The sequence below is a fragment of the Amblyomma americanum genome, chromosome 11, assembly GCF_052857255.1.
Source record: "Amblyomma americanum isolate KBUSLIRL-KWMA chromosome 11, ASM5285725v1, whole genome shotgun sequence".
Lineage (NCBI taxonomy): Eukaryota > Metazoa > Arthropoda > Arachnida > Ixodida > Ixodidae > Amblyomma > Amblyomma americanum.
This window is the reverse complement of record NC_135507.1, coordinates 33,189,274-33,213,109: the sequence shown is the minus strand read 5'-3', so window position 1 is coordinate 33,213,109 and position 23,836 is coordinate 33,189,274. Positions and strand designations below refer to the sequence as shown.

General features: G+C 43.8%; 2 protein-coding genes across 8 annotated transcripts in view; one reads left to right on the top strand and one right to left on the bottom strand.

The window, feature by feature from the left end:
- LOC144110939 (transmembrane protein 8B-like) overlaps positions 1-18,338 on the bottom strand; it is a 30,218-nt gene extending 11,880 nt beyond the window's left edge. For 3 of the 6 annotated variants that reach the window (XR_013309951.1, XR_013309952.1, XM_077644009.1), the window contains exons 1-10: positions 18,182-18,315; positions 14,758-14,929; positions 13,216-13,420; positions 11,430-11,554; positions 10,417-10,715; positions 9,007-9,176; positions 4,435-4,620; positions 3,195-3,427; positions 2,228-2,382; positions 1,141-1,319 (exon numbers count right to left, since the gene is read on the bottom strand). Coding sequence is in view for 4 of the 6 variants with exons in the window: in XM_077644009.1 (XP_077500135.1) it covers positions 1,141-1,319; positions 2,228-2,382; positions 3,195-3,427; positions 4,435-4,620; positions 9,007-9,176; positions 10,417-10,715; positions 11,430-11,554; positions 13,216-13,420; positions 14,758-14,929; positions 18,182-18,275 (1,818 nt within the window). In the remaining 2 variants the exon portion in view is untranslated. Of the gene's footprint in view, positions 1-1,140; positions 1,320-2,227; positions 2,383-3,194; positions 3,428-4,434; positions 4,621-9,006; positions 9,177-10,416; positions 10,716-11,429; positions 11,555-13,215; positions 13,421-14,757; positions 14,930-18,181 lie in introns of all 6 variants that reach the window. The other 3 variants (XM_077644011.1, XM_077644010.1, XM_077644012.1) reach the window with 1 other exon arrangement.
- Positions 18,221-20,834, top strand: LOC144110941 (U6 snRNA-associated Sm-like protein LSm4). Of its 2 annotated transcripts, none has more exons than XM_077644013.1 (6): positions 18,221-18,353; positions 18,567-18,608; positions 18,721-18,762; positions 18,849-18,947; positions 19,522-19,702; positions 20,586-20,834. In XM_077644013.1, the coding sequence occupies exons 2-6, from the start codon at positions 18,606-18,608 to the stop codon at positions 20,687-20,689; spliced, it is 429 nt and encodes a 142-aa protein (XP_077500139.1). In that variant the 5' UTR covers positions 18,221-18,353; positions 18,567-18,605; the 3' UTR covers positions 20,690-20,834. The 2 variants fall into 2 exon arrangements, with proteins under 2 accessions (XP_077500139.1, XP_077500140.1); XM_077644014.1 differs by lacking the exon at positions 18,221-18,353 and adding an exon at positions 18,411-18,428.
- The last annotated feature ends 3,002 nt before the right edge of the window (positions 20,835-23,836 follow it).

Sequence of the window (23,836 nt, the reverse complement as noted above, 5' to 3'; positions counted from 1 at the left end):
CGCTCCATTCGTATCTGAAAAGGAGCAAACCTTTTGCCCAGTCTTTCACCAAACAAATATACCGTGATGCAAGAAGTTCTTGACAGTTTTTTCAGGGTCATTCGATAATTTGAACTTTTGGATAATTCAAATATTTATTGTGGTGCCTCGAAGTGTGAATTAACGAGCTTTCACTGTATAATTTTTTTACTGTGCTGTTTACTGGAAAAGGAAGACGATATATATTTACAGACAGTAGAACAAGAGAAAACATACTGATGATGGTTAAAACCTAAAAGATCAATGCTGAAATGAATCCCAGCTAAAAAAGTCCATTGGTTCCAATTGAGACCAGTTAGCTTCTCAGACACAAATTGGGCACGCTTCCAATCAGTTCCAGTTGGTTTCAGTGGCGTCAAAAGTCAATTGGTTCCAACGGGAACCAATTTTTCTCCCAGGACCACTGGCGAATATTCTGCCTTGTGACAACATCTTACAGGGAGAGTGAAATTATTATAATTGCACACAAAGCATCACACGCAAGGAACATAAGCTTAATACATATCCACAGAACACACTTTTGCTTCCACTTATACCGTATTTACTCGCGTAATGAACCCACTTTTTTCCAGAACAGTTGACATCAGTCTGGGGGCGAGGGTTCATTACACGGGAAAAAAAGTTTCCAACAGATTTTTTTGGAAGGGTCTAGATTTCATATCTCTGTCCGTCCCTCTAGTCAACAAACGCACGCGGTCAGACGCGTTCGTGCAGCTACTGTTTAGCATTGTTCACTTTGACGCGATCTGGCAATTTTGTTTTTGTGCTAGTCGGGGGCGCCCCGCCAATAGCGGCGAGATAACGCAAACGTGCTGAACACCAGCCCTGAAGGTCAGGCGCGCCTTTTTTACTGCAAGGTTAAAAACAGGACAGTGGTGAGAATCTAATGCGAATATTTAACCTTCAGGTTAAAGCGCACATCTTGGCACTCTTCCAAGTTCGCGAAGAGTGCTGCCCCCCCCCCCCCCCCCCCCCCCCCCCCCCCCCCCCCCCCCCCCCCCCCCTCCCCTTCTGAAACACTGAAACCAAATCAAGACCCACAAGGCTGCCCCTTACTGGCACTCTTCAAACACTGTCTGACATGTCTCTTTCTATGCTCACCGCAGAGGCACACATTGTTGTAAGGTAGACCAGGCCCTCGAGGTAGTGGCCTCGATAGAAGGCCAGCGCAATGGCAGGTAGCAGGAACAGGTTGCTCAGTGTCAGCAGCAGCAACTCAGTGAGCATGTGGTAGTAATTGAAGGCCTCTCTCTTGTCCGTGCAACCCCAGCCGCGGTAACCTGCAACGGCAAAGGACTGAATGACACAGCATGACACAGAACATCTGCAGATATGACATCAAAGATTCTATGAGAACATGGTAGAAATAAAGGGGAACAAAAAAACTGCAAGGGACACCTAAGCTCCGCCTCAAAGGTATGACGCGATAGTAATGGGTAAATGCCCATACATATATGCGAAATTGCTCATTCTCTACTTTACATTCATAGACTGCTGGGAGTCCTCAACCCACTCCTGGTGCAGCGGTGAAGCGATGCGCCACTGCTCTGCGATGGCAGGAGCTGCCATCGGTTGGTCTTGCGATACCCAGGTTGCTATTCCCGAGCAACCTCTCACGACAAGTCATTAATTTAACCGCCACCTGCCATGACTGGCAGGTTGTGATGATGTTACAAGGTCATGTGACCTACGTGGCAGGTGGGCCACCTGCTACTCTACGCATTTTTCGCTCACACCGCCGCTGCCGGGGTTTCCGCTCAAAGGGACCCTTCACGCTGTCACGTTACAAGCTTCTGATAAATGCATCAGGACGTGTCATTGCTAATGACCCAGTTTAAAAAAGTCATTACCCTGAAGCAAAAACAGAGATTCTTTACAAAATTGCGCTTCTTTCTCTTTTTCACTAAGGAACGTAGCTTGATGCGCATCCTTCTGAAAATACGATTTGCAAATATAGCTTCTAGCAATTAAAGCAAGTCATCATGGCAGAATTGAATCATGCACACACCAGAGGCATCCATCACAAAGCTCTGTGCAGCCAATGTACACTGGTATATGCATAAAGGTTGCATAGATTGGTGCTTAAAAACATGGCCGCACAAATATGCTTTTAACTAAAGCCGCAACAGCAGCAGCAGTAGCAAGAGCCTCAATTATCGTTTGTAATCTATCACGTTTTGCAGCCTACCAGAGGTGCAGTAGCAGCTGCTGAAGATCATCCCTCCACTGATGTACTGGAAGCACCGCCCAAAGAGGCCGCATTTGTTGTTCAGACAGGCAGTAGAGTTTATGCTAAGTTCCACTTGCACCGATTCCATTTCACAGGGAGTCCATCTTGGCTCACTGTGAACGAACAGAACACAGCACAGGTGAGACACAACTACTCGATAAAAGAATATCTGAAGGAAGGAAGGAATTCACAGGCACCACTACCAACTGTTTATTCAAAGCGGAAAGAACACATATAAATATGCAGAGCCCACACATGCGCCCAGCCTCTACGTGGGCTCTTCACAGGCTCTGCACACTACTTGGGACGCACACGTAGACTACTAACTACCTGCCAGAAATATGACATGAATAGGCCACTGCAAAAGCGCGCAGAATGTAAAAAGAAAAAAAAAACTTCAGATGAACATGCTGCTGACCTAAGATGCGACATGCAATTACAAACATTGCGCGCTCTTACTACATATTTTTAAGGTGCATAACTGCAGCTTGTCTGGCAAACACTGAAAAAAAAAAAAAATGTCTTCAAATGTGACAAAAGGGCAACCTCCACAGATAGAGCTTATACCCAAAACGATTGAACGGTTGACCGACTGCATGTCCTGTGCCGTCCAAAAACTTTATTTTTGTTGTTGCTTAAAAATATTGATGCAGTCATACACCCTAACATCCCGATATTTCTAGCACACCTGCCCAAACAAAGTTCTGGAAAAATTAATAAATTTACAAGGTCCCGTCATGCCCACCTTAATAAGGAAATTTAGTGCTAACTTATTTTCCATTTTCCTGTCTTCCCATAATTAAGCACAGCGTACTGCTGCTCTTTATTTTAGAGCACATTGCCCCACAGCATGAGAAATCAATGTTCTAGCACTAGAACCTGTCACGAGTGAGAAGGAACAAAAATAAATGTTTAGCCCTATTACCTGGAATTGGCACTTTCATCAAAATAGCACAGAGGCAGCAGCCCGAGGAACCAGAGTCCGAACTCGGGGTACGGGACATGCAGCTCGGCTCTGGTGTAGTGGCTGGCACTGGTGTTCACCTGGAATTCACTGCCCCACTCCCACGACCTCTGGTCTTCCTTTAGCGGCGGGCGTGACCCGTACGCCAACACTGCTCGTAGGGTCACGTTAGTCAGCAAGTGGTGATGATCCTCCTGCATTTTAATTTGGTTTGGTTTGGTTTTTGGGGGGAAAGGAAATGGCGCAGTATCTGTCTCATATATCGTTGGACACCTGAACCACGCCGTAAGGGGAGGGTAAAGGAGGGAGTGAAATAAGAAAGGAAGAGAGAGGTGCCGTAGTGGAGGGCTCCGGAATAATTTCGACCACCTGGGGATCTTTAACGTGCACTGACATCGCACAGCACACGGGCGCCTTAGCGTTTTTCCTCCATAAAAACGGTTTCACGTTTTCAGGCAGTTGACTAATACAGAAGGGTGTCCTAAAATCGGCCAGTCACTGAGAACCTGTAGCTACGAAATGCATAATATAAAAGTGTGACAAGATGATGCAACACATAACAAGAGATGGCACAATTCAGAAAAAATGACTACAGCAGCGTAGAAGTGCTGTAAGCAAATTAGGCAACGTCATAAATCACACGCAAATGAGTAATGACAAAGCAAGGCAATTAAGTGTGATGTCACGTATGATCAGAAAGTGGCAAAAGAAAAGTTCTCGATATTATTACAAAAAACCATGCGAATGACCTGACCTGGTGGTTGCAGAAAGTGAATTTTACACTGATACTGCCAGAAACAAGGCAGTTTGCTCACCAGTCAGCATTTACCTTTGGTAGCAACAAGTTACTATGCTGAGAAGCCTCAGACACACAATCTATTAAAGCAACACTTCCTACACCTCACATTCCGATACAGCGTTAGGTTAGAGCAGGTTTCACACACAGTGTTTGCTGGAATCAAGTTATCTGTTACTGATTTATTTTTCAGCATGAAATTAGATCTAAGTAACCCATTGCTATGCTACTGCTCAAGTTTTAATTCTAATTACTACCACCGAATGGTTTTTGAACTCCACAGGCACGACAAAATCACTGACTGTGCATCCTTGAAATGCTGGACTGTTGGAAGAAAGCTTGCAAAGGCAGCTTTCAATATTTATTTGCATGCAGTTTGGCAAATGGAAAATTAAAGCTCCTAACCTTGTCAGGGCTGAGGAGGTGTAAATTTATGGACAGTGTTCCACCCGAATCCAACACTGGAAAGACTCTGAAAGTGACGAGCGTTGGCTCATGCAGGCTCAAGTTGAAGCCAGATGTAAAGTTGGATTCATCTGGCCCAGTGTCCAGCCTGTAGCCGTACTCAAATGTCCCAGGCATGTTGATGTGCTGGCAGAACAAAACAAAAAAGGGATTTTCTGATTATTGCCACAGATATCAACTATGTGTACGCTAGTCTTAATTCCAACATATAAAAAAGATACATTAAAAGTAGATTTATGCTTGCATCCCTTATCAGCGACAGCTACTTTCCAGCTATATAATGGCCCAAGTTGTACACCAAAACTTAAAAAGAGAGACCAACCAATGATGAGTCCTGCCGTTAATTTGCAAAATCTGCGCAAACTGGAGTTTCCTATACACATACTTATATAATAGCTACAGGCCACATTGCTAGTTCTGCAGCAAACTCAGTCAATTAGCAGAGTGCTTTCTTGCCAACACTGGCAAAGACAACATAAAAGCAAACTCAATACAGAAAAAAAAGGCTATAAAAAAATGTGGTCCTGATAAATACATTAGTCATTCTTTCCATCAGTTCATATTTTGTGCCAGACTCAAGATATCAGACCAATGTCAAGCTTTGCTAATTGATAACTTAATCAAACTAGGACCAAGCACCTTCCATGGAGGTGCACCAAGACCTATTCAATTAAATTCAACGTTAGAGAAAAGGTGAGAAAAATTGCTTTCAACGTAGGACATGGAAGAGGGTGACAGATGACTGCACTGACTTTGAACACAGAACAGAAGAAGAATATGAACTATGTTCATGCCTTTTTGCAGTGAACCAGAGCTATCTAACTTAGTTAGTTAGTTATATTGATTTTAATGGCGCAAAAGCAACTTAGGCTATGATGCGCCAAACACACGGTTAGAGCTTTTGTTAAAGGTTACGCTTTTTATATCTAAAGTTTGTATAAAACATTGGCTTCTCTGAGAAATTTAAAAATGCTAGAAAAATCAACCAGTGCTTGATCTCCTAAAAGTAACATGGGGTGTAGTGGGATGTATTCATTGTACAATGTTGTGAAATATTTTTTCCTCAGTTGTTCCAGTTTTTTGCATACAATTAAAATGTGGTTTACCGTGAGTTCATCGCCACACATTTCGCAGAGAGGTTTGCTTTTTTTTGTCAGTAAGAAGTTGTGAGTAAGGTGTGTGTGTCCAATGCGTAGTCGACACAAAATAACTTCTATGAAACGCTCCTGATGTGTACATGATCTCCATTCTCCCAAAACAGGTTTTATAGAATGTAGTTTGTTGTTTGTTTGTTCGTCCCATGCAATCTGCCACTTATTCCTGAGTTTACTGTGCAGTAATTTAGAAAAATCCCTCTGTGGTATGTTAACTTGTTTTATATGGCCAATTCTAGCTTGTGCTGCGCAAGCATCTGCTCTCTCATTACCTAAAATTCCAACATGGCTAGGGACCCAGCAGAATATAATGTTATGTTTTTGCTTTGTAATTTTAACTATGTTATGTATGATTTTTCCTATTATGGGTTCAGCAGCGTTTGTAGAATGCAGCGCTTTTAGCATACTGAGTGAATCGGTGTAAATGATGCTATTTTTTATGTTTTGTTTTACTATTTGTTCTACAGCTACAAAGATGGCATAACACTCCGCAGTAAATACCGATGCATACTGTGGCAATCGTATCATTTTTTCATTTGTTCCTTGAATTACTGCACTTCCGACATGACTTTCTGTTTTTGAGCCATCAGTGTAAAATTCGGTGTAAGTGTCATATTTTTTTTGTAGTGCAAAGAACTCTTGTAGTATGTGCTCGTGTGGTATTTTCTCTTTGTTTAAGTGTGTCAATGTGAAGTCACACACTGAAGGAAGGCTGTACCATGGTGGTAGATATTCATGTCTTTGTGCAATATTAGGTAGGGTGTCCAGCACTGCTAAGTCTTCACATTTATCTTCAAAGCGCATTATTAGTGGCCTGATAAAATGTGGTTTATTATTGAATAATCTCCTAGATGGGCACTTGGTAACAATGGGATAGCAGAGATGTTTAGGGAGAGAACGGGTTTTTAGGATGTACGTGCATGTTAGTGTGACTCTTCTATCCTCTAGTGTGGGCTCATTAGCTTCAACATAAAGACTCTTTACCGGGGATGTTCTATAAGCTCCAGTTGATAGGCGCAAACCAAGATTATGAACAGGGTCCAGTCGTTTCAAGTAGGATGTTCTTGCCGAACCATATACCACACACCCGTAGTCCAGCTTGGAGCGCACCAAAGAGCGATATATTTGCAATAGGCATGCTCTATCGGACCCCCACCGTTTTCGCGAGAGTACCTTTAATACATTGAGGGCTTGGGATGCTTTCTTTTTCAGGTTGTTAATGTGTGACAGAAATGTAAGTTTCTTGTCAAAAGTGACGCCTAAAAATTTATGTTCCTGTTTGACTGGCAGTGTGGTTTGATTCAAGCACAGATTGGGATCGACCTGTAGGCCTCGTCGTAATGAGAATAAAACAGCTACTGTTTTTTGAGGGGAGAACTTGAATTCATTTTTCTCTGCATAATCAGCCAGTTTATTTAGTATGATTTGTATTTGTCTCTGGAAGGACAGTATGTTGGTAGAAGTGTATGCTATCTGTATGTCATCTACATAAACTGAATACATTACGGACTTAGGTATTACTTTGGCCAAGGAATTCATTTTTACTATAAAGAGTGTCGTACTTAAAATGCATCCCTGGGGTACGCCATTCTCTTGGGCGAATGTCGTTGATAGAGTTGCCCCCAGACGGACTCTGAATGTGCGGTTAGTAAGGAAGTCGTTCAAGCAGTTCAGCATCCTGCCGCGGATCCCTAGATCTGCTAGGTCATGGAGGATGCCGAACTTCCACGCGGTATCATATGCCTTCTCCAAATCGAAGAAGACACCGATACAGTGCTGTTTGTGGATGAACGCCTCTCAGATGGTGTTTTCTAGGCGGACAAGGTGATCAGTGGTCGAGCATGCTTTCTTAAATCCACATTGATGTAAATCTAAGAGTCGACGAGATTCAAGTGTGAAGGTCAGTCTAGTGTTTATTATGCTTTCGAAAGATTTAGCGATGCAGCTGGTGAGGGCTATCGGTCTGTAATTGTTAGGACTTGTTGGTTGTTTTCCGGGTTTCAGAAAAGGTACTATTATTGCTTTCTTCCACTCCTCAGGTATATTTCCAGTTGTCCATATTTTGTTAAAGAATTTCAACAATGCCTGCACGGCAGCCTCAGAGAGATGGGCGAGCATTGCGTAATGCACATTATCTGGGCCTGTTGCTGTCTTTTTACCACAAGATAATGCCTTAATCAATTCCTGGAGTGTGATGGGTTGATTGTAGTCCTCGTGCATACCTGCTGCAAATGGAAGTTTTTGTTTTTCTGCTATTGCTTTGTGCTTCTGGAACGTGTTTGCGTAATTGGACGAACTGGAAACTTCAGCAAAATGCTCAACCAGTATGTTGGCCTGTTCCTGTTATGATGTTTGTGTCCCGGGTGTAGTCAACAGAGGAAGTGTGAAAGGGGTATGGTCACTACTGAATCTTCGAACTTTTTCCCACATTTTTTTTGAGGTTATTGAGCTGTTTATAGAGGACACATATTTCTGCCACGAGGATTTCTCGGCGTTTCTCCGAACGAATCGCGCTCTGGCCTTGGCCCTCTTAAAGGCAATCAAGTTCTCCGCTGTGGGATACCGACGCAGAGAGCCCCAAGCTTTATTTTGTTGTTTTTTTGCCAATGTGCATTCTTGTGTCCACCATACTTTATGTTTTTTGTGTACGAGTCCTGTTGTTTGTGGTATGGCTATTGTAGCGGCCGATATTATGCATGTAGTAAATTTTCCATTAATTTCGTCTATGCTGAGATCTTCACAAAATTCTTTTTCTAGTGTGGCACTTGCTGTAAAAAGTGACCAGTCGGCGAGGTGAAGTTTCCAGCGCCGTGGTCTTGTGGGGATGACTGCAGTAGACGATGAGAGGCTGATGATAATAGGTAGGTGATCACTTCCCAGAGGGAGCTATCTAACGTATCGCAAAATTTTACAGCACAAGTACAATGCAGCAGATCTCATGCAGATTGTACAGTCTTCTGGATGATACTCTGCTTAAATTTTTTGGGTACATTGTTAACTTACTAGTGCATTAGGTTTCTGTCTTGCATTTCTGTTATTAATGTTTCTCGTTTTTATTTTCATGCTGTTGTTTGTGAGACATCGTATAACTTGCATTAACGTTACTGTCTGCTGCTCTGTTCATGTTTTCGTTTTCCCCTTTATGCTTCAATGTTTAATTTTGTGTTTTGTATTTTTCTCGCAGACTCATATGCTTTTATCTGTTTTGTTGTAGTTTCTTGAAATTGTGGTTTATTTGTTTACTTTTGATTACATGCCTGTACCCCCCTCTCCTACGTAATACCCTCGAACTGAGGGCCCTTAGGGGTATTTTGTATAAATAAATAAATAAATACAACAGGTTGATGAGTAAGCTTACCGCCAGCTCGTGAGAGGGCCAACAGGCATCAGAAAAATTTGGCACTTGCAGGTATTCCTGGATGACTGTCCTCAGCATGGTCGCGTTGGCACTGAACATTTTCTCCAACATGTCCAAATTATCCTTCTTCCTACTCTTGGCGGCGGGACTCAACATCGTTGACCTGCAATCTGATACCCCCCGGTGGTCAGACGGCAAACAGAAAAACAAGAATACCCTCGCGGGAAAAACTCCAAAAAAAACCTTCAGTAACCATAGACACATACAACTGAACCGATGCAAAAGAAAGGTGGCCTCCTTAATTGAGGGGGCCTTCGTAGCCACTATAAACAGGCCACTCTGTTTACATAGTTTTCACTGATTTGTGACCTCAAGAAACGTTGCAAGTGTTTTCAAGTCTACACCGGAGTTTTGTCATCACAAACAATTTGTTTACCAATAATTAGCATGCAAATAGTAGTACTTGGAGCTGCACTTGTAAAGAAATCACTATCTTCTTTAAAACAATACCTCAAGTTAATGAGACAGCCGGCAGACAAAAACACAAGTTGAACTTTACTTCTAAGAACAAGTTTGACATATTGCTGGGTTGTTGCGCTCTGTTGAGTGCCAGGGTGGGGCATAAAGTGGTCTACAAGTTTATGGCCGCGATGGAACTGCCGCCCAATTGTCGCGGTAGCCATAGCACACTTTGCGACGCCCATGCAAAGTTTTGTGTCAGCGTCCTGCATGCTGTTGATTAACCTACCTAACTACCTAACTGCTCTAAGCAGGTGATGATAGTGAACAAACATTGCTTAGCTAGCAGGCAGCGACGACATGGTGGGATCGTAGGAGGCGTGTAAGCTAGCGGAGCAATACCTTAAATCGCATAACTGCGCTGTTTATCCAACAACACCGTCATCGCATCATGCCCGTGGCTTCTAGCTCATTTAATTTTAGCTTTGACCGAGTGCAACTAGCATTCAAGAGCCAGCAGCCTATGCCTTGCTTGCCAAGAATACTGACCTTTTTTTGGTTAAAACCGAATTTCGTAAAATGAATTTGGCGCACTTTTATCTTTTTTTTTTGCTTGAACCGAAATGTACAGCCCCTATTCATAGCACAAGGACAGCGTGGATGACGAATTCAGGGAAACAAAACACCTGCTCCATAAAGGTTTCGTAGTTGTGACTACAATATTAAAATTTTTTTTTATATATCGATGTGACCAGTGAATGCTTGCTGCTATCGCCGATAGCTAGGAAAACTTACCAATTAATACAGAGCCATAAAATACTTCTTTCCTGCATTTTCACATGCAGTTTAGACAACCTCCAAGTCGTACTCCAGAGTCTGCCTCATGCTAAAATGAAGGCTACCACAAAACACATTAAAAAAAACTAGGGTCCAGCTGCCGTGTAGACTTACCATGCGGCTTGAGAAGAATTTTGAACTCCACCCTGTCTCCCAATGTCGGCAGGACTAGAATGTAGTTCCATGCATCCACAGCAGGAATCATGGTGCCACTGCAAGGCTCAACCTCTGTGCAGTTGACCAGGGTACTCCGTCGCGATACCTCGACGTCTATTCCGTCTACTTCCGACGAAGGTGGAACCTCAGCAGTGGCATACACAATAAGTGGGCAAGAACCAGCAGTGCTGTTGCCTTGAACCTTGCATTCAGAAAGTCCGAAATCTAGTGACCACATTTCCCGCGATGTTGCAAACCTTTAAAAGGAAAAAAACGAACAATATAAATTGCCAACCTTAGTGAAAAGGCAACTTTAAGACTTCGATAGAAATGTGCTGACATGCTTAAGTGGTCCACGTTGAGCACATTTTGTTTTATTGCGTTTACACTAAACTTCTGGAAGACAAACCTAGACTTCTATTGCATTTTTCTACGTAAAGTATGCCAGCTGCATGCTGGCACAGTACTCTCTGCATTTACTGTGACAACAGTAGGCTATTTAGGCACAGACAGCTTCTGCCTCTTCAGGACAAACCTTAAGTCACTACCCATGGTGTTTCATTATACCAAATCCATTGTAATCCATGGTTAAGAGAGTAGGCAGATGATTTCTCGGCACTCACAAAGTGACCAAGGGAGGGGAAAGCCTCAGGGTGTGTACCATTGCAGTGAGTACAATAATGATAACTTTGGAAAGAAACATTTGAGCTAAGCTTGTAAATTAAGAAGCCCACTAGCCAAAGGGCAAATAGAAGAAATGACATCAGTCCCTTTATTTCGTGCTGTTTAATCTTCTAATCTTCCGCACTTCCCTAATTCACCCACACCTCGTCACTGAGCTAACCTCGTCAAAAAAAAAAAAAATAGAGACCTGGCTCCACCTTGCTCCATTTATGGCTTGCTACTCAACTGCACAATCAAACCCAAAGAAGCTGGAAAGAACATGGTGGTCACTCAACCATGTAGGTCACCTGAAATATGTGGGCTTGTCGATGCTATGTGCAGTAGGCTGACCAGGCAGGATGTCAACGACCCCATCCAGGAGGTATGGGGTCAGTGAGCTTGAGAGGTACACCTCACAGGGTGAAAACAGGTCCTGCATGCAAGTAAAATACACTGAAAATACTTCTCTGCCGAATGCAACACAGAGACACAATCCAGTAAAATTCACAGCGCTGCAAAATGCTAGTCATCGCGGCACTGCAAAGGTTTACAGGGCTTAACATCCCAAAGTAACTCAGGTTATGAGGGACGCTGTAGTGGAAGCCTCTGGTAATTTCGACCACTTCGGGTTCTTTAACATGCGCTAAAATCGCACAGCACATGGGCCTCTAGCATTTCGGCTCCATTGAAATGTGATGCCTATGGCCGGGATCAAACCCGTGTCTCTCAGGTCAGCAGCCGAGCACCATAACCACTGAGCCACCGCGGCGGCGGCTACTGCAAACGTTTGTGCCAACTGAAGTGTGTAAGTGGTTCATGTCAACTACATTCCTTTTGATTCAGCTTAAATTAAGTGAAAAACGGTATTCAAGCTGTTTAGCTTATTAAAGAATTCAGCTTAATGATTAAATTCATCCTAAAAGAAACTGAATGCTTACTGAGGTTCCCACTCATATGGCACTGACAATATTGCATTTACAATGGTTTATGTGTATTTGGTTCCACTGCTCAGCGTGCACAGATAACACTGTTTATGGTTATGGAAAACTAGGTTATGAAAAAATAGCTACTGCCACACTTGACAAAGCTGTGGTGGCACAGAAGAAAAGGAACGAAACAAGTTCAAGAAAGCTTAGAAAAGGATGCTATCCACCAAAACTGCATCACTCTTTGCAGAATTAGGAAGGATGTTGTTCCTTTTGAGGCAATTTTTTTTTATGAGTTTTAACACAGCAAGCAATTATTGCACATTTCAGTGCGAATCTTCCAAGCCCACGTGAAGTTGTGTACATTTTGTGCAGTCGACTTTTGGACAACTCACCAATGACAGATGATAGATGTATGCAGGCATCAACCGAGCGGTGTTATTTCATGGGTGTCCACAAGAAGTTATGGCTGCGAATTGACTGTACGTTACTAATAAGGAGGAGCTAGAATGGCTGCCACAACAAGGAATGAAGGAGAATTCGACTTGTTAAGTGCTGAAATCATGCTAGTTGGTGAATCCCGCTACGATGTTCACAGCGACACAATCTTTCAGCAGAGTTGTGCATATTCACTATGCTCAAGGTGTGGCTCAGGGCCCCTTTCAATTCTATGTTCACGTGCGCCCACCACTGAGGCACGACACCAAGTTGCCACCACAGTCTGAAGTTGGGCTAGTAGGTGTGGCGTTGATAAATTAAGAACACCATGTCCATGGAGACGAACAGAAGATATAGGACACAAGCACAATTTAAAATGCGAAGACTAATGATTACCTTCACTGAAGAAGAAATAGCATATCTAGATGGCTGGCCTTTCGTGACACTTCTGAAAGCCTTTCGTCTCTTTTCCTGTTGTTCATTCGTGCTGTGTTTTCTTTTTCTCTCTCATTCTCCCTTTGCCTCCTTTTTCATCACAAACCTCCGTGCTTTCTATCTTCCCTTCCCTGTGTCCCTGTACTCACACTGTTCGTAATCTGCCAATACCATGTCACCTTTCCACACCATGAGCCACATTCACATAAACAATACTACACGACAGTATACACAATCTACGCAAGAAGAAAATGAAGGGAGAGCGAAGCCGAGCAAGCATGTAAGGTCTTCGCACCTTCTGCAAAATCCTCTGGTGAGGATCTAGCGTGAACGCTGCTGCAAACCACTGGCCGGGGTCGGGCGAGGTGACGTTGATGATGTGCTGCTGCGAGTCGGTGCTAAAGATAAGGCTTCGCATTCGCTGGCGCTTGGTCACAAAGTGGTCAGGAAAAGTGGCATTCAGGGGGCTTAACACAGGGAGCCCTGCAAACTGGAGGTACCTGCAAAAGCACGACAGGCAAGTCATAAGTGTCAAACAGTAAGCAGCAAGAACATACAACAAAAAATGTGCAACGATGTCTGAGAGAAGTTTATGTGGAGTCACAGATGGCTTAGAGCAAACGCCGCGCTCATATTATATCTTATACCCCTGTCACACGGGCACGGCAAAGGCCTTTGAGAATCAGGTCCTTATGTCCAAAGGCATAAGGAGTGTAGCTACACGGCACAAATGTTGCGCCTTTACCGCTAAGGGCATTGGAGGCAAAGGCGCCCGTCCGAGACCTTTAGAGCCCAAAGGCGCGGCCTTCAAGAACATGCGATGGCAGTGCCATCCAACGTCAAATAGTAAAAGCAATGAAAAAAAAGTAGATGCAGCCAACAATGTTTGAAAACATCTTTTAAAAATACGAAAAGTGGGTCTGGCTTTGATTTTTATACTGGGTGTTTATATTTTATGCCCAGACTTGAAGGCAGTAAAAAAAGTAGATGCAGCCAACAATGTTTGAAAACATCTTTTAAAAATACAAAAGGTGGGTCTGGCTTTGATTTTTTATACTGGGTGTTTATATTTTATGCGCAGACTTGAAGGCAGTAAAGTGTTGCAGCAACACCGAGTGCCCCTGGTGGCCAAAGCAATACACAAAACCTGCTGCTGCTGATGAGAGCAGGTGTTGCAGTTCTTTCAAGCAAGCAATTAGAATGAAAAAAAAAAAAAATGTCTGAGCTCAACGAATGAACAGGATACCCCACTTTAATTATAAAACACTCACTTCAGCCGGCTCGACCACAGCCGCGGGCGCTAAGCCACAACGACTATTTCACCTTTGGGGCTGCACCGTGTAGCAGCGTCGCTGCTCTTTTAAGCTTTCGCTCCTTTGGTGAAAAGAGGTGCCTTTGCTGGAAAGGCCTTCGAGAAATGTCGTGTGACAGGGGTATTATCCAGGTAAAACCCCCAGCACCCAGCAAATTTCTTACCATGCTAATTTTACAAGGAATTTGATAAATGTCATGCCTGGTAAAAATTTTCATAGCTCTAAAGCCAAATGCAATGCAAAAGGCTTGTACTCGATGCCACCAGGTGGCGTCCCTACATGAGCTTCAATCCGAAATCCAGTAGAATCCAATCCACAGCTGCAAAGCTTTCAGGACGTGGTTCACCATCATCATCCCCACTATAATCACTTCTTTCTTATCTGACGTTATCAGACTGCTAGCTCCCGAACAATGGCTTCAACATCAGCACATTCTTGTGCCATACCATGGAACAAGACACCACAGTGAAAGCACTTGCCAATTTGGAAAGCACATAACAGATGGAGCTGTGAGCACAACTCACAAGTGGACAGTGTCCGGCCTGCAGTGACTACTGATGTTGGCCTTGAACATCCACGTAGCTGTGAGTGTGCCTTGGGGAACAACAAACGGCAGCAACGTCACATCGCCATACCGCCGGTACGGGTACACCAGTCGTGGCTCCAAGCTCTGGCTCATGGCAGCTGTGTCCAGATCTGCATAAGGCACAACACACACTATAGCAGGATACAACATAAAAAAGTGTAGTTCGCAACAACAGCCCATGGCCTACAGGGTGCTGTATTACAAAGCTAAACGCTAACAGCAGTGAACAAAATCAAAATTCAATTTCTCACTTTTAAACAAGCCATAGGCATGAAGCTCATAATTTTAACATGTGATTAACTTTTTGTTAGGTGGCAAGGAAAGCTTTAATGGAAAACAATTTCTCTGTTGAAGTCGAACAGCATGTGTCAGTCATCAATGTCGGCAGGGCTTCACTGTGGACTTAAAACAGTGTTCAAATATGACAATCGCACAGCAGTGCATGTGACCTGCTACACCACTGTACCTTGATACAACTACGTCCTAATGCTTTCCATGGAAAAAAATTAAAAATTAGTAATAAAGTAAGCTAGATTCATTTTCAAGGGTTCAGTTTCATTCAAAACAGGTCAAAAGACCAAGGGATTTATGTGACAAACCTGAACCTTTGGAAGGCTTATTAGCCTCCCTGTAAGAAGGCAAACTAACCACAGAATTCCACAGCAAAGCAGAACCACCTTTTACTAAAGACAGCATGCACCAAAAAGCACAAGGAAGGTACACTCTGCTTTAGCTTGGAAATCAGCAAAGGCTTTAAATGGAAGTGGCCAATAACAATGGCAGTCAGCAACTTATAAGTACCTGTGGCCAATTTCTGGTGACAGCACAAGAGGCACTATGAAAGAGTAGGGAAAGAGATGTCATGGAAATGGTGGATTTTTGAATAAAAACCAAAAATGCTACATTTTATACGCCGTGACAACTTTTCTTCATAACGAAGTCAAGGCTACACAGCCGAAACACACCTTTTCCTATGCAGAGAATATGGCCCCAGTTGCAGTTATTAGTTTCCCCTTTAAAAACATGGCATATTGGGAACACTCAATATTTGTGGCATATTTCAGACATAAATGGAAAAGCTTTTTGTGATAGAAAAAACTTTTTTGATTGCTGCATGCGGTTTGAACAGCATTCCATAGATGGCACCAGATGCTTTAGCGATGGAGCAAAAAACTGCAGCATATGCGAGGTAGCAAAATGGCACAGTTACAAAGGCTCTGCACTGTACCCTTACTTTTATTTCCAAGAAAAGCTGTTGCCAAGCGTAGTTATAGTTAAGCTGAAAGGACACTGCAATGTTATTGTTATGCACAAGCAGCAAAATTTAACACTGTGAACATGCGGAGCCATTCAAGAGACCATCATGGCACAAAACCATTCAAAATCGTAAGAAATAATAAATGTTGCAGTAGTGTGCAAGTGAAATGCAACTTAGCCTCAACTGGAACTCCACATTTATTTCAGAAATGTTTATCGACCCCTCAAAGTCAGCAGACAAAATCTGGCAAGAGCCTTTAAATGAAGGTTTGTGAAAAACAAATGTTTGTGAAAAAGTTTGTCAAATAATAAATGTTGCAGTAGTGTGCAAGTGAACTGCAACTTAGCCTCAACTGGAACACCACATTTATTTCTGAAATGTTTATGGACCCCTCAACATCAGCAAACAAAAGCTGGCAAGAGCCTTTAAACGAAAGTTTGTCAAAAATTTAGAGCCTTTAGAAGAATTAACCCCTTTTCTCCTTTTTGTCTTTACGGAGCTTGAATGCTCTCCAGGCAGTATGGCTTCAATTTACGTTTCAGTTTTACAATTAATTTACTCAACAGCATGGGAACTCTGCGACTTGTATGGCAATGAGCTATCATTAATTCCCTTCAACTGAGTAAAAACAATTCAGTTTGTGCACCACTGGGCTTTCCTTTACTTCAATGTTACAAAGGAGAGACTGAGAAGCACCGATGCTACACAGATATCTTGAAACAGTGCAACTGGGCCACTGCTCAGTGAGCATGTGCCGCACACCCGCACAGACTTTCGATACCTCACTGCAAGTCAGTTATCCATATCACCTATGTTGCTATTGTTGCTGCAATGGTTTGGCAACCAAGAACAATGATCAATGAACATTCATGCAGCATATTTATTAGCGCCTGGGACTGGAACAAATACATAAGAAGAAAAAAAAAGACTTAGGTCAACGAATGGGTCATGCATGAGCTGGCAGCTGGGTTGCCACCTTATTAAAACTTCACCTGCCTGAAGCCTTCTTTTGCACCCCATAGCTTGGCTTACTTCCAACGCAGAAGAGAAAAAAAAGCTGCTCAGGCAAAACTTCCCTGTTTTCAAATGAGCTGGTGCCGCTCATTATGAGCAGTTTAAATGAGCCATAGCCTTGTTTGCTGTCAGTGAAAAAAAAAATACGGCACTTCGGGTAATGGCTAACAAGCCTGTGAGCTGTTTTTATTGAGTGCATTTCCTTCAGCGCGAAGCTGAGCTCAGCAAACGCTGGATCACCAATCACGTATTAAACTCTACGCCACCTCTGCCACGCGCTTATTTTTCCTCCTAAAGAGAGGATGATAACGAAAACGTCGCAGCGTGGGAACGGCACGCCGAACGGCACGCGAGGAAAACCACAGAATGCGCAATAGGCAAGGTCGCGGCATCCAGAATTCGGCGAGGTGAGGAGGCGAGTACGGACAAAGACGGCGTGCAACGACCCCCAAGCCACCGCTTTCATCGAGTTATCCCGTCCTTCCACACATGATCGCATTTAAGGCAACGCACAAAAATAGTATCTTGGTGTTGCCTTCTCGCAATAGGAAGCTTGCACCGCATTGACACAAACGTCACGTAGCGGCGAGCAGCGCACGTGTCTAACGGGCGCACCACAGTATCATCAAAACAAGCGGATTATGCGACTTTCATACAAGTATATAGAACGAGAGAGAAGGGCGAAAGCATAACATTGACGATTGCGACGGAACGCTTATGTAATATGCTTCTGGAGTTTCTGGGATACCGCAGCATTACGGACAGAAATGAAGTGGTCCGAACGGTCCGAACCAAGAAAAATCGAAATAACGGAACTTGTTTTGAGCAAAGAAGCAGCAGCTCTGTTACCAAGGCAACGAGACGAGAGGCTGAGATAAGATTGGGCGACCGATATGGATCACGAGCAACGGATAAATCAATACATGTCAGATGACACTGAAGTACGACAGCTGCTGCTGCGCTGTAGTACCCGGTAAACAAAGACAAAGCCTGCTGTCGTCGTCGAGCAAGCCAAAAAACGCGTGCTACCGCGCTCTCAAGAACCTTAGCGGTCCTACCCACGCCCAGGTCGAACAGAAATGAAGCTTACCACCACTTGCGCTTTGCCATGGCACAAATGCGATGATCAGGATCACATTCTGCAGAGACCACGATGCTGGAGCCATTCTAATAATTATTGCCATGCTCGCTACCCCATTCACGGCCTGCCCGCACCACCCGACCCGCACCACTTCTCCAGCCGCCAATGGGCTGAAAGAAGGGTAGTTATATATCCACTTGCTTCAGTTAGTGAAGCGCTGTCTACTATCCTTATTACCAACCTCTTGAGTTCAACGATATGTCTACTTATAAATTGACTTTTGGCTTCGACTGGCTTTGGCTGGCTTTGACTTAGCGTTTCGGCTCATGAAGAGTCGGAGCCGGGCCGGCGTGTGTTTGTGGTTGCATGCTCTACGTATTTTGGACGTTTGCAGTTACCTGAAAACAGAAGAAAGGGCTATACACAAGTCAAGATGGTAAGTGCAACTACTTTCACTCTGTCTGTCAAACTAGAATGACGATGGTTGCGAAGTGCCTTTATAACCTGTGCAACCCAAGTGAACGCAAGCGCAATCTTCGTTTTTGCAGTTGCCGCTATCTCTGCTGCGGACGGCCCAAAATCACCCCATGGTAAGAAAACCTCCTTAAACTGTCAGAGCAAACGCATTTGCATCGGCTGGACCTAACATATGTCCATTCCTTGTGCTCGTTTTTAGCTTGTTGAGCTCAAGAATGGAGAAACTTACAACGGCCATCTAGTGAGCTGCGACAACTGGATGAACATCAACCTCAGAGAAGTTATCTGCACGTCCAGGGTACGGTATTCCTGTTTTCAGATCGTATTTAAAAATCCTTATTTACCGTTAATTACCTGTGCCTTCAAGGAGCTACGTGTGTGCTATGTTTTCTTATCTTTGCGCCTGTTTATATCTTTCTCAGTCGTATATCATTCACATTGTCTTTGTTCATAACAAACGAGAATGAAAAACTGGAAACATCCTGGTTTGTTTGTTCAGGCCAAATCACACGAGCAAAACTTTAAGCATGTTTTCAGTGGTGCCTAAACATTATTGTGTACAATCAGTATCCACTGAAATGCCGCCATGCAACTACAAAGGCAAGCTGGATGCGTTTTATTTGAAGTCGCATGGCAGCAGTAAGCTGGATGCCGACTGCTGTATTCTGTTGCTTGAATTACGTATTCCACTGTGCGTGTCCAGTGAAATGCCTCCATGCAACTACAAAGGCAAGCTGGATGCGTTTTATTTGAAGTCGCGTGGCAGCAGTAAGGTGGATGCTGACTGCTGTATTCTGTTGCTTGAATTACGTATTCCACTGTGCGGGGTTTTTCCATTAAATACATTGGACTGTGTATTCTCTCTTCAACAGGACGGTGACAAATTCTGGCGCATGCCAGAATGCTACATCCGGGGCAGCACCATCAAGTACCTCCGCATCCCTGACGAAGTGATAGACATGGTGAAGGAGGAGACCCTCGTCAAGGGCAGAGGACGTGGTGATGCTAGCAAACGCGGCGGGCCTGGTGGACGTGGTGGCCGCGGGGGCAGGGGTTCGTAAATTTTAACACTAATTTCCGTCTTCTGTTTTTTTCAGGACAGTAAAGCTACCTCGCTGCAAGACTCGAACACGAACATAGAGATCATCTGCATGACTGTAGTATAGATCGCAGCAATTTCAGTACCTGGATTACAGTGCACGTTTGTCTTTCAAAAATTAAAAGTGTGCTCAGTCATTTGACGAGCTTAGTGCCAGGAAATTTTCTGCGAATGTTGTGCAAGTTCCAGACTGAGAGGCATTCAGAAATTTTCGCCGTGCAGTGAAGTTAGCCTGATAGGCTGCTCATTCAGTGTAAATGGTTTTTTGATACTATTGGTGCAGACTAAAAATGTAGACAGATTTTGCGTGTTGGGCCCATTGGTTTTGAGCAAGGCATGACTGTTGTGGAAAAACATTAATTCCGTAAGTTTGCTCATGTGGAGATGTGGAATTGTTAAGGAGACACTGAGGGCAACTCCATCCAATTTGTGCTCTTAGTAAAAATCAATTATTTTGCACCTGCCTAAGTTGATTCTTTTTCTTGGCATCTAGAGATACATATATTGCCGAGAAAATTGGATTTAAACATGGAACATTTCTTTCCCACAACTGTATTCAAAGTTGCGACGTCAGCACCAAGAAGGACTCTGATCCCAGTTGAGAAGTGAATTCGAGGCCCGGTTGTAGCAATTCCTTTTGTAGCCCATATCAGCTTCATTATCAAAGTACCCTTTGTCATTAGAATGCGATTATCCATTGATACAGGCCAACTTCATTTTCTCCTCAGCGTCCCTTTAAAGAATATGCCGTACAGTTTGTATACACTGTTATGCTAGAGCATGCCAGTAGCATGTTTAAGAGGGAAGTTTTGTTTTGAACTCATTTCTTTTTCATAGGTGGTCCCTTTGGAGGCAGGGGAGGCCGACCTGACGGCGATGGACGAAGAGGTGGTGGCCAGGGAGGCAGGGGCGGCAGAGGAGGCCGAGGTCGCCCTGGCTAGCTCTGAATTCTCGCTGAAGTCTGTGTTGACATCTTATTGCGTAGAGCCTGGGTCAGAGGCTGCCATCATTGTGTACATTGCAACAGTGCCACCCCATGTCATCAGAGCTCCCTTTGTGTAAATAAATCCTCACAGTCTAATCCAATTACTTCTTTGCTGGGCTGGTGTATCTCTCTGAACAGTGAAGTTTTTAAGAGTCTTCACAGGTGTGGGCATTCTATGTACAGTACTGATTTCTTTACAATTTACATGCTGGGTGTTCCATTGTAGTACTTATAATATAAAAAATAGATGAATTCAGAAAGCTAATTAGTACCATACATTGAACCAGTGCTCTGTAGCTTTGATGGCATTTTAGATTGTTGAAGTGTGTGTGTGTGCATGTATGTGTGTAGTTGAATGGTTGTGGTCATATTGTAGCTCAGAACATTAGACTGTAGCAGGTGTACAATATCCCCCAGCTTTCCTACTGCAATAGCTGTGTCGAGGCCTTTCTTTGGAATAAGTATTAGCATTGGAATTGGCATAGCATATTGTAACCAAGATCACGCGTAGTCACGTGCTAGTCAATAATATTCAGGTGTGGAATGTAGTGGACACTTCCTAGAATGTGGCCCTCATGGTTGTGTGATCTGCGTAGACTTACAAGTGTTGTCATGCTATAGTGCAAATGTGAAACTTGCTGTCCACATTTATGGTACAGAACGGTAATTTTTCAATTTCAAAGAAAATATGCAACAGCCAAGATAACCTTGGTTTGGGAAGGTAGCTTACTAGTGTAGTAAGCTTGATGTAAGCATGAGCTTGACTAGTGAGTAAAATTTTCACTTTGAAGGCATCAATAGCGCTGTTTGGGGTTCGTAATCAACCTCCCATTTGTGTCTCCTCCCTCTCTCTGTGCATGCATGCATGTGCCAACACTTGACACCCATAAAAGATGGCGTCCTCGTGCAACCTGGCAGGTGATGGCAGGAGGTACTGGTCGCGCGAGGTTGCTCAGGACAACCTGGAACGTACAAGTCCCACCAGTACCTGCCATGCCAGGGCAATGGCACACCACTTAACCGCTGCACCACAGCACCAGAAGTGGTACGAAGACTCCAAGGGATCTATGAATGTCAAGTAGAGAAAGACGAATTCTGCATATACAGTATGCGCATTAACCCCCAAGACGGAGCGCGGGCCGCGGTACGGCGTCGACTGCCTTTACAAAGTTAGCGCACAGAACAGAAGGTGTGTGGCGACATCGCGAAATGGCTCTGTAGAGCCATGCAGAGGCAGAATTGCCAGCTGCATGGCATCGGGTTAAATCGCGCCGTAGCGCGTGGCGACTGCGTTCACAAAGCGAGTGGGCAGGCTTATGCCTTCTCACATGTAAGCAGTGGCAACTTTTTTTGTTTGCATTTCAGCTACGCATAGAACCTAACAGAGTTGGCTTCAAATGTTCTTGTGGCTTACTGGCAGCATAGTTCATAGTTTTAAGTTTATATTGGAGCACATCTACACCATTAGTTTGACACTGAAGTAACTTGGCTTGTTGAGCTTCGTCTAAAAGGACCGCTAATCTATCTTGTGAAGTTGAGGCAGAAATTTAGAAATGCTGCTTCTTAGTTTCTTCCAAGTAGAAAACGTTTTGTGAAAAGTGATAGTGTGCAAATGTCAAATTTTTGGAAGTATATTTGTTATGCTGGCCAATTTAACACTGAAGACTTCACGGAAGCTAATGGGATACAATGGTGTTAGAAAACAAGGACAAAAGCATACACTAGATAGGACAGGTGCCCATCCCATTTAATGTGTATTCTCGTCCTTGGTTTCTTGCGCCATTTTATTCCGTTAGCTATCTTTACCAACTAGCGCAAACCAAAGTCTTGCTTCACAGGAGGAGTTGCAAGACTGCTCAAAGCAAACTGCTAGGATTTATGCATTTCCCATCATCATGTTGGTGCATGAACTAGCTTGCTGGAGGCTCCTAGAGGCCACTGTACATTTACTTCAAATATTCAGAGTAAAAAATTAATTTTTAGCATAGCCAGCAATGGTTGCTGGATGTAGCATTGTAGAAAGCATGGAGGAAAAAAAACTCTGAAGGGAGCGTCCAGCGATAGCCTTGAAGCCTAGTCATAAAAAGTTAAAAGGAGAGAATCGGTCCCCCCACAATCACACGTCATAGTGTACGGTGATATCGACCCCTCTGCGTGCGCGCATGCATAGACCGTCACGGCAAACTGACTGTAGATCAACCTCCTTGCTGCAGACACCAATGCCGTGGGCCGCACAGAAGTGTGCACTAAAACATATCAAGCCAAAACATTAGGGAGTGACTGAAAAACGGGGGAGGGAGCGGCTTCATGAGCACTTGGCTTGCGAAAGCTGGCCGCGTGGCGTCGCACTCCCACCAGAGTTTTCTTTCCTCCATGGTAGCAAGTGCCTTTAAAGCGTTTGTAGGGGGAATAGAAAAAAAAAGGGGACCAACAGGGCACAGCAATTTTTGCTCTTCACCCCTATCAAGCTGCTGCCATCATGACGGATTCAATCCAGCACCTTCACGTTCAGCAGCCAAACACCAGTTAGCTGACAAATTATACGTTTTTAGCGCAACCAGGACAGGGACACAAAGAACAAAGGTGAGCGCTAACTTGCAACGGATTTATTGAGGAAACCACGACGGCATATATAACCACAGGCCTGCATGGGCGCAGCCTAATAAGTCGCTTGAAAACAGCCAGAGAAAAAAAAAAGTCATCTCACTAGACGTGATAGAAAATTCACCTCAGCATTGTACAAGGCAACCGAAGTGCCACTCACACAATCTGATCCCGATTTCCTTATAAAAAGAATGTCTCCAAGGTTTCACGGTTTTTCAATTACTCCTGCCTAGGACTGACATGCAACGGAAATATGGTTTACAAGCTCTGCAAGCAATGCAGTGATCAACAAGATTTGTGCGCTCCCTATTAGCCAGGTCTCTTTCATGCTCCCTGAGCCGGTCGTTAACACAACGCCCCGTCTGGCCGAGGTACAGTTTGCCACAAGACAGGGGAATCTTGTATACAGCGTTCATGACGCACTTTAAACGTTTTTCGTGGTTCTTTTGACAGCACCCTTTTTTGACTTCACATGTGATGTCTTCGCATGTGTGTCTTC